The following is a 13,507-nucleotide window of genomic DNA, read 5'->3' as shown; positions in this document are numbered from 1 at the left end:
CAGGAGAAGCTTTATTACTGTTATCCCCACACATACACACGGAAGGTGTATCCTTCTGCCTCTTTGCAGGGCCTGTCTTGAAGCTGTTAAAGTTGCTTTGCAAGGAATAAAAAGGGACCCGCCTGTTCTAGAGCCGCCTTGTTTCCCCCCAAGGGGTTAAAGCCATAGAAATCTGGTTGCTAGAAATGGTCAGGGCTCTTTCTTAGGGGGATTTAAATACTAGACGCACCTTCCTGTTCTGCTCTACCTATCCTGGGCTTTTGAATTTCTCAGGAGGAGTGCTCTTGGGGCGGAGGGACTGGTATTATTTCCCCCCCCCCACGAAGGGAAAAGCACAGGTGAGTTGTTTGCAAATAGGGGGATTTAAAGGCATTGCAGGGGTGGGAACTGGGAAAGATTGATTAGGTGAGAGGAGCACCAATCAGGTCCAGTTTTCAATTTCTATGGGTTAATGTATGTTGTATGTGTGTTTGGTCTATGTTTATTTGTGACTATGCCAGCCTGGTCATAAGTGGAGCTTTGTACTCAGCAAGCTACACCTAGAGGCAAATGTTTCTTAATGTTTGGGGTGTAGGCTGTGGCTTTGTGGTAGAGCATCTTCTTCACATGTAGAAGGGCCTGGGTTTGATTCCTGATATCTCCCTTTGGAAGTACCAGGTAGTAGGTGATATGAAAGGCCTCTGCCTGAGACCCTGGAAAGCTACCGCAAGTCTGAGCAGACAGTACTGGCATTGATGGTCTGTAGGGTTGCCAGGTCCAGGTTGGGAAATTCCTGGAGATTTGGGGGTGGAGCCTAGAGAGGGTGGGGTTTGGGGGAGGGGAGGGGCCTCAGTGGGGTATAATGCCACAGAGTTCATCTTTCAGAGCAACCATTTTCTCCAGGGCAACTGGTCTTTGTTGCCTGGAGATCAGTTGTAATTCTGGGAGAGCTCCAGCTCCCACCTGGAGGCTGGCAACCCCAGATCTGAGTGTCTGATTCAGTATAATGCAACTTCATGTTAGATGTACTCACACTTTTCATCTGACCTTTGCAGCTGTGCGCTTTCCCAGTGGATTTAATTTACAGGATTGTAACATGGACGAAGCTCTTGGTAACCAGCTTAATTCCTGGAAGGTGATTTACAGGAGGTCGCCTCTGAAGATTAGAAGCGTCACTTGTTAATGGGGGCTGGCTGTAAGAATCATGTTTCCCCTATTTAGAAAGAAATCCACTGGCTTCCAGGGTTTAATCTGGGTTTAGAATCCTTTGTCAGAGCTTGACTCTTGAAAGCTGACAATACCCTGGAATATTTTGTTGGTCTTTAAGGTGCTACTGGGTATGAATCTTGCTCTTCTACTGCTGACCAACACGGGTGCTATTCCTAGTAACTGGAGTTCCTTTTAACCAGGATTCTCAGTGTGAGAAGGAGGGGAAGGGGGAGGAGAGCGAGACACAAGCAGGTTAACAATCTGGGTTTATGCACACGGTGACTTGTCTGAACACAGCCTAGAATTCTGAGTGGGGGTTGGGGGGTGAGGTGGCTGCTGCTTGGCTGTCGTGCACGTCTATGTAAGCGCATGCCCATGAATGCTAAGGTGCCATGATGTACACCGCTTGTCGTTCACATGCTGATGAGGCTCCGCTTATTTTTCTAGCATATCTTTAGGCTGAAGAACAAACACCTTATAAAGCCCTGCAGAATAAGCAAGAGCAGAAGTATGGAAAGGCGAGGGGGACCTGCTCGGGTGGACAGGGCCTGAAACGTGTGCAGTCAGGGAGCAAAGCAAGAAACCATGATACTGCTACTGGCTATAAGTGCATTTCTTGCACCTAGATAAGTTATGTATACAGACACTAGTCTTGTTCACATGTTACAGGAACCAAAGTACAGCCTGCTTGTACGTGCGTATACCTGTTTGTAAGGAAGAGCAATGTGCATTCGCTTTACAAATGAAACTGGAGACCAGTATCTAGATATATATGGAATGTTAAACACATTCAGCTGTACTTGAATTGAATGTAAATATGAGAATTACTCAATGAACACATGCAGCCACTGAACAGTGCTCCGTAATACTGGGCTCTTACGGACGGGAGGCGATGGACTTTGGTCAAAGTCAGGGTATTTTCTTTCCCTCTTAACTAGCTGAGGCAATCTGGATTAAAGCAAGAGATTAAACAAAACAGGAGACTAGAAAACTAGCTTTGAAATTTCACAGCATTCCTAGTGTATCTTCCTTTCTTGATCATTCAGATTTTTATCTTGCCGATATTGGATCTTAGTTGGTTCCTGAATGAGCTCTGTGTTGGTTAGGGTGTTTATGTATTTTATTGCCATGATGTTGTTTTAAATTGTCAGACTTCCTTAGTAGTTTTTTTGTACTGAAAGGCAGGGTATAAATACATAATAAATAAATCTCTCACTGCTTAGTGTCAAAGTTCCCTCACAAAAGAGGTAATTGGACCAAGATGGTGCTGGTGGGGGAAGAGAAGCTCAGGAGAATTGGGTTTGGCGGGAGAGGCCGGTTGCGCTGAAAGTGGGAGGGAACTGTGTCCCATAAAGCTGTGATTGGCTGGTTGAATGAATCCGATTGGCTGAGATTCTTATATAACCACTTCTGCTGTAGCCTAGTGGTTGAGATGCTAATCAGCATTTTGCTGGTTTGAATCCCACTATTGCCATAAGCTCAAGAGGTGGCCTAGAGAACCTCAGCTCCCCATCTGTACTGTGGGGATAATAACACTGACTTTGTTTGCTACTCTGAGTGGGTCACTGTCTAGAAGTGCAGTATATAAGAGCAGTTATTATTCTGTATTTCCATCCCCACTCATTAATATTCTGTCAAAGACTGTGGTCAGCATTACTTCACCTCCTGCCCTTCCTTTCCAGCTTCTCCCCTACCTTCTCACATTTTGACTCTACCTCCATCTTTGTGACCAAAGAGGCCACTTAATTCCTTGATTCCAGTTTATAAATGGTTCCGGCTGTTGCCTGCCAGAACCAAAACTGGCAATGTTGGAATACTTTCCCATGGTCCTGGCTCCTGCCTGAAGGCAGATTTGGGTGAAAAAGCCTCTGAAAGTGTACACTTTGCTTCTCACACACTTTGTTTTTTTTCTCTTTTCCTCAGGAAGAGGCCTTCCTTGTTCCTTAGGTATCTCATGTAACCCTCTTTGTTATTTAGCAATCCCTACGTTCTGGGGGAAGACTTTTTTGTGGAAAACGATCTGTTCATTGGCCGCAACACAGGGGCAAAAATATCTCCTGGACACTTCTATGAAAGGTCCATTTGAAGAGGGGCAGTTCAGCACCAAGGCCTAGCTGTGTCTGTTTGAAAGGAAATGGCTAACAGGGAAGGTTCTGGAACGGCAGCCTGCCTCCAAAAGCAAGCTGTGCAAAAGCCTCCAGAGATAAAAATGGAGAACTGTGATCCAAAAGGTCCCAAACCAACAGAAGCAGGAGAAAGATCTGGAAAATCGCCTCGTGTCATTCAAGTCGGGACTATCCGGGAGCTTCTCAACTGGGCCGCACCACTGGAAGTGAAAGAGGAACCAGATGAAGGATTATCGCAACGATGGGAAGCCCAGTGGCAGGAATTCCTGAGGGCCATGCAGTCTCCTCAGTTGGGCTGGGGAAGCCCACAGTTGATGGAGGAGGCTGTGATGTGGGGGGATAACAAGGCCTTCTTCTCTTCCTTCGAGCGTCTGGCCGCCACCTGCCAGGTGCCCCGTCGGGAATGGCTGGCTCGCTTGCTTCCCGTCTTGAGTCGAGAGGCCAGAGAGGCCTATAGCAACCTCAGCCTCAAAGACCGAGGGGAATACTCCAAGGTCAAGGCAGCCATCTTGCGAGTGGATGCCGTCAAGATGGAGACGCAGCGCCTATGCTTCAGACAGTTCCGCTACCATGAGACGAAGGGGCCCCGTGAGGCGTGTAGCCAGCTCCGCAAACTCTGCCATGGGTGGCTGAAACCGGAGAAGCGCACCAAGGAGCAGATCCTAGACCTGCTAGTCCTTGAGCAGTTCCTGACTGTCCTGCCCAAGGAAATCCAGAGCTGGGTCAGGGAGCATGATCCGGAGACCTGTGCTCAAGCGGTGCCCCTGGCGGAGGATTTCCTGCTGAGGCGGCAAGAGGCTGAAAGGAAAGATAAACAGGCAGGTCTTTTTTAATCTTGACAAAGAGGCCCATGCTGAGGGCTTTGTGTACTCCCTATTTTAAAACCATGGATGATGTTTACCATTCAGTATATTAATAGTGTTGATTTTAATTGTTGTTATGTAGTTAGCCAGCCTGAAAACTTGTTTGGGGGGCAGGAAGGGAAGGAGATTTGGGGAGGGAATACAAATACTTTAAATAAGTAAACTGGGGGCTCAGATTGTTGAGGGCAATTGAGAATCCGCTCTCCTCCCCACCCTTATGAAACATAAATAAAAAGATAATTCTTCTATTAGACAGGAGGAGGCAATGTTTTTATTTATCCCATCCCTTCTCCAAGGATGGGTGACCTACATAATTCTCCCCTCCACCATTGTATCCTCACAACAACAACCCTGTGAAGTAGACTAGGCTGAGAAATAGTGGCCATCTGAAGGGGAAAATAATGAAATGCAACTGACAGTAACTACTGACACATTGTGTTACTGTCAGTCGCATTTCGTTCTCTTCCCCTTCTCATCCCAGGTCTCTCAGAAAACATCATGGCTCAGCAGCACCCAAGGACCTCCAGTCCTAGTCCGAAAATTTATTTGCTCTCCAATAACATTTATGGTTGTTTATGGTAATTGTAATCCAGATTGTAATCCAGAAGGGAAAACGACAACCGGTGTATGTAATATTCTTTACCTGCAGTCCATTTCTTCATGATATCTCAATCCTTCTATGGACTGATGCATCAGTCTTGGAGTACCATTTCTATTATTTTTCCTTCAAGTAGGTAAGTTTATCCATCATTTCCACAATGTCCTTTATAGGTAGTTTATTTTCTTCCCAGTGACACAGAATAGATGCTAATTAATTTTAAGCGACTAACTGCTTGTCCAGGTCTTATTTTCTCTATTGCAATCTCTTCCAAAACTGGGACATTAAAGTTTTTGGTAGCTTCCAACAAATTAATTACCAGTTCTTTTACTTGTTTTGAACTGATTTTTTTTAAAAAAAAAACAGGATCCCTGACTAGTTGACTGGTTACATCATTTCCCTGATTGGTTATACCATTTTAACTTCTCTTTCAGAGGTTGGAAGCCAGGTTGGTGAATTGGCCAGAGTCAAAACCATCTCCAGCAGGCCTTGGGGTGAAGCGATTCTGCAGAGAGGCTAAACCTGAAGAAAGTAGAGTTCTAGGTAAGAGCTTGCCATCCCTCCATCCTTAGAGAAGCTTTGGGATGCGGGGACGAGGGGCTTACAGTTAATCAGTGTCTTGAATTGTTATTTGCTGAAAGTTGCCTACTGTCGTATGATGTGTTTCTACAGACACAGATATGCCGTGTGAAGCAAAAGCACATCCAATAGGGTGGGATATAAACGGAAGGGAAGAAAACTTTCCAGCCTAACTCTGAACTGGTTAGCCTGTGTGTCTGTCCAACTATATTCAGATGTCCCAAGCAAACCATAGATCCAGAGTAGTTAGCCGTGTTAGTCTGTAGTAGCAAAATAGTAAAGAGTCCAGTAGCACCTTTAAGACCAACCAACTTTACTGTAGCATAAGCTTTCGAGAACTACAGTTCTCTTCGTCAGATGTGGTTCTTGAAAGCTTATGCTGCAGTAAAGTTGGTTAGTCTTAAAGATGCTACTGGACTCCAAGCAAATCAGCGTTCATGACATTCTGGTTTACTTTGGAATACTTTGTATTCCCTCCCGTCTTCTCTTCACCAAATCTGAAGACTTCCTTTTCCCCTTAATGGAGGTGGTAAACCAGGGTTTAGAATTCTAGTTTTGTGAGGAAGAAACAACCTCCAATTTGTTGAAGAGCCCATATTTGGATGTTGTACCGTGTTGGACTTACGCTGCAGGCTTCTGAAAGCAGGAAATTTGCACGAGTCGTCTTAGGATTATGGAATGCAATAATTTTTTTTTTAAAAAATCCTTGCACACAGAGAAAGTTAACATGTCAAGGAAAAGGCCAGATACAAACTTTTCTCTCCCTTCCCCTCATACTGTTTTTTGTCTGGAGCAGATTTTTTTTGTAAGGGAGCATTCAGTCTTCCGAGTCTCTGTCTGGAGTTTGAAGAGGGTACAACTCTTAGCTGCGTTCACGCCACCCAAGTGAGAGGCCGTAGGAAGGGGACCTTGAACTTTGGGCAGAATTCCCAGGGATCTTCATGAATACTTTATGATTCTCCCCTTGGCTTTCTCCCAGATTCTCAGTTCCTACATCTGGGGAGACAAGTTGCAAAGAATGATTGCAAAACCCAAGCAGGGCAGTTTTGCAATTGGAACAGGGCCCCCCACTCCTCAGACTGCTCATAGGATCAAATCCCATTCCAAAATAAGTTCTGGTGTGCAGTCTGACTCCAGATCTGAGGCTCTTTCCTGGCACTTATTGATGGTTTGGTCAGTACTTGGATCGCTTCACCGTGCCCAGAAGGAAACACTTCAAGGTTCACAGAAGTGATCCAAGCAGAGAAACCTCTCTAAACAACTGAATCAGAATCTCTGCACCCCCTACGAGTGTCCATATTTTATGTAGATTTTGGGAGGGGGGGGGGCGTAAAAATGAGAAGAAGAGGCAAGGGATGTCCAGATAATTTCTGCTCTAGTTTTGTTCTTTCAGAGTACAAACTGAATCTTCAGGAGTGAGTAGGGATCGAACCATAAACAGGATAGAAATATGGGGCTCTCCTTGTCCTTAGGACGTATTAAACTTTCCTTTCCCTTCCCCCCCCCCTTCCCTGATAAAGCATCGTCCAGCAGTGACTGCACAGAGAAGAGAGCGACCCGGAGTACAGAGAACGGGCTGAAGGTTCCGAGCAGAGCCCAGCCAGGACACAGGTCCTTTCAAGGCTTTGACAGTAGGAAAAGCTTCCCCCCCAGCCAAACCCTCCTGAAACGTCAGAAGAACCACATTGCAGAGAGTCCCCATCAGTGCCCCGATTGTGGGAAACGCTTCACTCAGCGTTCAAGCCTGACTATCCACCGGAGGATCCACACAGGAGAGAAGCCTTACCCTTGTCCACAGTGTGGGAAATGCTTCCGGCAGAGTTCAAACCTTCTCAAACATCAGAGGATCCACTCTGGTGAGAAGCCGCACCAGTGCCCAGAATGTGGGAAATGCTTTGCCCAGCGCTCCAACCTCCTAATTCACCAGAGGACCCACACGGGGGAGATGCCCTACATATGCTCTGAGTGCGGGGCGTGCTTCAGTCAGCATCGTGGCCTAGTCACTCACCAGAGAATCCACATGGAAGAGATGCCGTATGGATATGGCTGCCCAGACTGCGGGAAATGTTTCCAGCAAAACTCAGACCTCACGAAACATCTGAGAGTCCACACGGGTGAGAAACCATACAGCTGCCCAGAGTGTGGGAAGAGCTTCAGTTACAGCTCAAATCTCAGCAAGCACCAGAGAATCCACACAGGTGAGAAGCCGTATCTCTGCAACGTGTGTGGGAAAAGCTTCAGCCACTTGTCGACGAGGAATACACATCAGAGGGTCCACACGGGGGAAAGGCCCTATGGCTGTACTGAGTGTGGCAAAAGGTTCATTTCCAGCTCCAAACTCACAAGGCATCTGAGAACCCACACAGGGAATACTCCTTACATCTGCAACGAATGTGGGAGGAGCTTCAGTTCCCATGGTACTCTGACCACACATCAGAGAATTCACTCTGCTGAGAATTACAGCATGAAGAATTCTTGGGCGGCTGTGGAGCGGAGGCTTGGCAGCCCTGTGGGCATTGAGTCACCTTTGTGACTGATGCTATATGATTTTTTTAGCCTATCCTGATCGTATATGACATTATAGAAAAGGTGCTAGTCCCTAAAGCATTGGAGGTCTGTGCAGTGCAGACGGGAAGTGAATAGGGGGAGGATATAGGATTAGTCTGGTGGCTTTGGAAATAGCAGTAGGATAGTGAGAAAGCAGGAAGGCAAGGCTTTATATTGCTGGTTAGTTGTAGGGCAGAGTAAAACTTAGTGAGGCAAAGAGTTCCCTCACACTCTTGCCATAATGAACCTTCCCTGTGCACCAGAGTAACGGTTTTGAGCCTCCCTTTAGCAAAGCATGCCCCTCCCCTTGAAATAGAATGATAGCTAAAATGAAGCCCTCTTACCTTTTTGAGTGCCAGATGCTGGTGACAGGAAGGGGAAATCTATTACATTCAAGCTGTGCTTAAAAGCATCCTGAAAGCCCCTGGCTAGTCTCAGTGGGCCACCGGTTACTGGGCGCAGTGATTTAATCTGATTCCATGAAGCATTCTGCTCTTTTGAGGGACAGCCAGACTGTTTGTGGGTACAGTCCAATAAGTGTCACTTTCCAATCAAGGCAGGGCTACAGCGCAGCAATAGATCCACCTGCTTTCCGCTCACAAAGTCCCAGATTCAGTCTGTGTCATTTCCAGTAAAAGAACCACGTAATCTAGCTTGAGTCTCGGTGAGAAAGGCGGACTATAAATGACATAAATAAAATAAATCTCAGACTGCAGGAAAAACCTCTGCCAGAAACCAGGAATGGTTGCTAGGCAGAGGGGAGACCCACCTGAGCTAGAGGCACAAATGGTCTTTGTGTTCTGTATCCTCTTTGGGGCAAGTTTTGGTCAGAACTAGACCTTAAGAACTTTAAAAAAAAAATCCTAGAGTTTCCTACACAGGGGAGAGATTCCAGATCAGAGGGAGGGCCCTTAATTTAGAAGGCAGAACCTGTTTCCCCCACATAAACATCTCAGGTTCAGTCCCTGGCATCTCCATTTGAAAGGATTTCAGTTAGCAGGTGCTGAGAAAGACCTTCTCTCTCTCAAACATCTGGAAAGAAGCTGCCCGTCAGATACGGACTGCACTGAGCTAGAGGTCTCAATGAGCAGTCTCAGCAGGTTCCTATAGCAAAGGACCTGCTTTGCATGCAGAAAATCCTAGGGTTTAACCCACGGCACCTTCAGTTGGATCCAGGGGAGCAGATTTGATATCAGGCAGTGTCAGCCATGATTCACTTGGTGACGAACGGCTCTCCTCTCGGCAGTTCTGCATGGTGGAAAAGCAGAATATTCTTGTCCCATCAGCACAACCTCAGAGGGAGTTGTGTAGATTGTGTGCATCAATGGCATAACAGCAGGAGCAAGTAGACCCACCTGCAACACATTCAGAGGGTTTCTGTTGAAAATGGCTGCATGCCTTGGGGCCAAGGGACATTCTAGGAGGGCTTCTCTCTGAGCAGCTAAGAAAAGCCGGTTTGCATGATCACAGGTGTCAGTTGCTGCCTTCCACATCAGGCTTCATCCAGGCACATCTACAGGGGTAGAGGTGTACAATGGGGTCTGCCAGTTCAGACTGCAGAGGTCTGAGGGAGAAAGAGGTCCTGATCAGTCCTGTCACAGCTGTTTCTAGTTTTCTACTTGCAGGGAGATTAAAATATGACACACACCCTATCTCCCTGCAAGTAGAAAACTAGGAATCCCACTGCAATTCATTTGCCATGAATCATAGGTAGCTGTGTTGGCCCACTACCAAATTCCACAACAAAAAAACCCTCAAACCTCTCCACAATAGCCATGTAATGCTGTTTTTATTGGGACTGACCAAACGGTGGAAAAGAAGCAAGCGAGCTTTCAGACTGCAGCCAAACACTTTATCAAGAGGGATGTCCAGTATGGGAAAAACAAAGTTGGGAGAGGGAATAAAGTGCTGTTTCAGGGCACGAGGGGAAAGCCTGGAGGCTGCAGCTGTAGCTTTCTTGAAACGATGACCAGGCCCGGTTGCTGACTTCATTGGACGAATCTCAAGGTTCAGCAGAGGCTTTTGGGAAGGGGGAAAATACACCTACTCTCCATTTGAAACCTTTCCTCATTCTGTGGCGCTCCCTGAAAAGTTTCCATCACTGAAAAACGCCCGACAACTCTTGGCAAAATGGTTAGATTTCCCCTGGCCTTCGGTTACGCTGTCCTTCGTTTTTAATGTGGCAGAATGATGCTGTTCGTGGAGATGTGGCGAGCTGAGACTTGAATGGATTAACCAGCCCGAGCCTGAGCAAGTGAGAGAGAAACAGACCCTAAAAAACGGCTTTGCGTTCAGTCTGAGCATTTCTGCACGGACTGAGTAGGAGTCAAACCTCAAATCAGGCTCAACATGCAAGGCCAATCTGAAGGCATCCAGGTGTTGGGAGGAAGAACTGTAGTGGGAGCCAAATAGCCTTCTGTGGCGTGCAGAGATCCCTCTGCAGAAATGTTCGCCTCCCAGGGACCACAAGCTGCGGTTTCCAAGGCAACAGCAGAGGACACTGCCAGCGTAGCCGAGGCCCAGCAGCACCCCTGTGGCACAGGCCGTTCAGCAAGACGACGTGGGACAATGCCCAAAGACCCTGTGAGAAGGGCCTGCAGAGGGCAACCAAATGTTGGCCGGGCCAAGGAGGACCAGTCTCTGTTGCATCCTTAAACTGACAAGCTGCCCGTGGGCAGGCGGAGAAGGGACTTGTTTGTGCATATTTTGTGACCTGTCGCTTTTGCTTTCTGTTTTAAATGATCCGATATCCCCATAGCAGGTTGCATAGCGTAGTGGTTAAGAGACCAAAGTTGTGACTAGAGGGGCTGTGTGATTCAGATCTCACAGCTGCTATAAATTCACCTGCTTCCCCCTCTCCCCTGTGCTACGAGAGAACGATGTTGGCCTCCCCCACAGGGGTGTCGTAAGGATCACTGAGAGGGTGTATGAGAGGTGCTTTGAAGGTCTTAAGGTAGCCCATAAATCCAAAATATTTTCTTGCAAAAACAGTGGGATTGAGACTAAGGCAGGCTGGATCTTCAGTGGGTGAGGCAGGGGGAAGATTTAACCCCCCCCACCTGAAACCTGTGAGCTTCCTTTCTGCCTGCGTGTCGTTTCTGAGGGAAACAGTGTGCTGTCCAGCATGTGGTGGCTGTGAACCTCAATTAATAGTTTAGTAAACTAATTGCTGGGGAGGGGCCATGGCTCAGTGGGTAGAGCTCCTGCTTGCCATGCAAAAGGTCTCCGGTTCAGTCCCCGGCATCTCCCATTCAAAGGATCTCACAAGGAGCTTCTTCACCTGAGTATCACTGCCCAGTCAGAGTAGAAAATAAGGCTCTTAAGAGTTTGACTTAGTAAAAGTGGGTTGCATATATGAAATAAAAGGTATAAATCTGATCTGAGTCGTAAAAATAAAACACGGCACTTAGCACACACCCCTGGGGTCCCAGTAGTATCCCAGCCCAGCCTACCCACAGCCCATTTGTAACGAGAGGGTGGATCCAGCCATCCTCCAAATAGCCTTTCTGCAGCCCAAGGGGCCGTCTGCTAACTTAAGTGGCTCTACTTCCAATGGAAGAGCCCCTTAATTTGGAGGAAGTCTCAGGTGGGTCGCCATGTCGGTCTGTAGTAGAATAGCAAGATTCAGGCCCCAGTAGCACCTTAAAGATCAACTAGATTTCCACAGTATGAGCTTTTGAAAGTCAAAACTCCCTCCTGGATCTTGCGGTTAATTTGGAGGAAGGCACATTAGATTGGAGGAGGGTTTGAGCCAAAAGGAAGGGTAGGTATAAATATTTTAGTAAATAAATAAACTTTGCTCACAAGAGTGGTAGGATAGGGGGTAGGATCCATCCACCCATTGATGTCTATTTTGCTAGTTTTTAGCATTACCTGTTGAATGGCAGGCTTGGGATAGGTGGAGTTGGCTGTCTGTGAGCAAGCAAGACTTGAGCATTTCTTCTGTCATTAAACTCATTTTCAGTCCTTCGGTTCTGGGTTCTAGTGAAAACTGTTTCATGAAGAGCTGGTCTGTGTATACTTTGTGTCTTAAAAATAAAATAAAATCTGTATTGGGAAAAAAAGATGATAGATTTTGGACCTTGAATAACTAAGCAAAGGAATACTTTTGTTGATTTTGTCAAAGAAATTCCCTTTCTGAGGGTCCTGCTAATGGCCAGAAAGCTACGCGGTATCTTACAGGTTAGCAGTACAGTCTTAAAGAGAATGCCAGCTTTTTAAGCCCATTAACTTCAATGGATTTAAAAGGGTGTAACTCTGCTGCAGATTGTACTTCAAATTCTGCTCAGAGTACACATGAGAGTTTATCAGGAATAGCCCAGATTTTTAAGCATGTTTCCATAAGGACTAGAAACTTGGGGGGGGGGTTCTTCTTGGAAGCGAGGTTCTCAGGATACGATATCTCCAGCCAGTTTCTGCCAACTGTACCTCCGTTAAGAGGGATCCAACTCGAACCCCAATTTCTTATAGCACTAATTTGCATACCTATGAAAAGTGTGTGGCTGTCTCCCCACCTTAAGGAATGGAAACTTGCAGCATGAATAAAAGTGTTTTCTTTCACTTGGTAACAGGGTGCCTCCCCTTTGAGATGTAAATGCGAAGCACCCCAGCAGCTGGACAGGAGTCAGCACAGAGGGCCAAACCGGATTAGGCCACTTGGGATATCTGTGAAAAAGAATCCTCCAGCGTTTTCTTTAAAGGATAAAAGCACGGGGGGGGGGCTAGCAAGGAGGATATACATCTTAACTCTGGGTTAAATTCTTGGAGGTTTAGGGGTGCAACTTGGGGAGGGCAGGGTTTGGGGAGGAGAGGGACCTCAGCAAGGTATAATGCTGAAGTGTTCACCCTCCAAAGCAGCCATTTTCCCCAAGGGAACTGATCTCTGTAATTCCAGGACATATCCTGAGTCCTGACCCGACGTGGAAGTTGGCAACCCTACAAATGAGTGCTTTTGAATCAGTTGTGGTGCGGGAGGAGTGGGGGAAGTAACCTCTGTGGTTTTCCTGTTGTAAAAAACCCCTGTCCCAATACTTGCTCCATGGGGGGAAATATTCGTCCTATCAGGCCAATATATTTTCTTCTGTAGGGCAAATAGCAGTTTGGTGTGTGGGAGTGGGGTGGGAGATTGAAAAAGGGGAGAGGTTCACTCCCCATTTCTTCCAGCTCTGCAACATTGATTTGGCTCACCTGTCTCCTCCAGCATTTTTTAGTCAAGTTATCTTTCCGTCAAGTTCCTGGTTCGGGCCCCACACTACATGTCACATGTGAGCCAAGCTACAAGTGATGAATGACACAGGTTGGACACTTGTCAGCTTCCCTCAAGTTTTGATGGGAAATGTAGGCATCCTGGTCTCGCAGCTTCGCTCTCTGACTGCTGTCCAATGGACTTTTCAACTGTCACTTGTCCAACATTCAGCCAAGCTGCCTACATTTCCCATCAAAACTCGAGGGAAGCTGACAAGTGTCCAACTAGTGTCAGGCATCACTTGTAGTTTGGCCCATACTGTGCTTGACCCTTTCTACGAGGGAGATGCTGGAGCTGCGACTCCCAGGAATTCCTTTTTCCTAATGCTGTGACCGCAGCCCTCAGATAACGGAGCCTTGTC

General features: G+C 46.9%; 1 protein-coding gene across 1 annotated transcript; it reads left to right on the top strand.

Annotated features, from left to right (window-relative positions):
* The first annotated feature begins 255 nt into the window (after positions 1–255).
* Positions 256–11,952, top strand: LOC129327761 (zinc finger protein 397-like). Its single transcript, XM_054976520.1, has 4 exons — positions 256–338; positions 3,112–4,132; positions 5,210–5,318; positions 6,875–11,952. The coding sequence occupies exons 2-4, from the start codon at positions 3,323–3,325 to the stop codon at positions 7,885–7,887; spliced, it is 1,932 nt and encodes a 643-aa protein (XP_054832495.1). The 5' UTR covers positions 256–338; positions 3,112–3,322; the 3' UTR covers positions 7,888–11,952.
* Positions 11,953–13,507: the final 1,555 nt, after the last annotated feature.

Source organism: Eublepharis macularius, chromosome 4, assembly GCF_028583425.1.
Source record: "Eublepharis macularius isolate TG4126 chromosome 4, MPM_Emac_v1.0, whole genome shotgun sequence".
In the NCBI taxonomy this organism is placed as follows: Eukaryota; Metazoa; Chordata; class Lepidosauria; order Squamata; family Eublepharidae; genus Eublepharis; species Eublepharis macularius.
The sequence above is the reverse complement of the archived record's forward strand: the minus strand, read 5'-3'. Positions and strand labels throughout refer to the sequence as shown.

What these genes read in the sequence shown, in the direction of transcription:
- LOC129327761 (XM_054976520.1), top strand. Translation starts at nt 3,323, where the DNA reads ATGGCTAACAGGGAAGGTTCTGGAACGGCAGCCTGCCTCCAAAAGCAA. An exon ending in CTGAAAGGAAAGATAAACAG is followed by an intron (nt 4,133 to 5,209) that starts GCAGGTCTTTTT and finishes CTTCTCTTTCAG; the next exon opens with AGGTTGGAAGCCAGGTTGGT. An exon ending in TGAAGAAAGTAGAGTTCTAG is followed by an intron (nt 5,319 to 6,874) that starts GTAAGAGCTTGC and finishes TCCCTGATAAAG; the next exon opens with CATCGTCCAGCAGTGACTGC.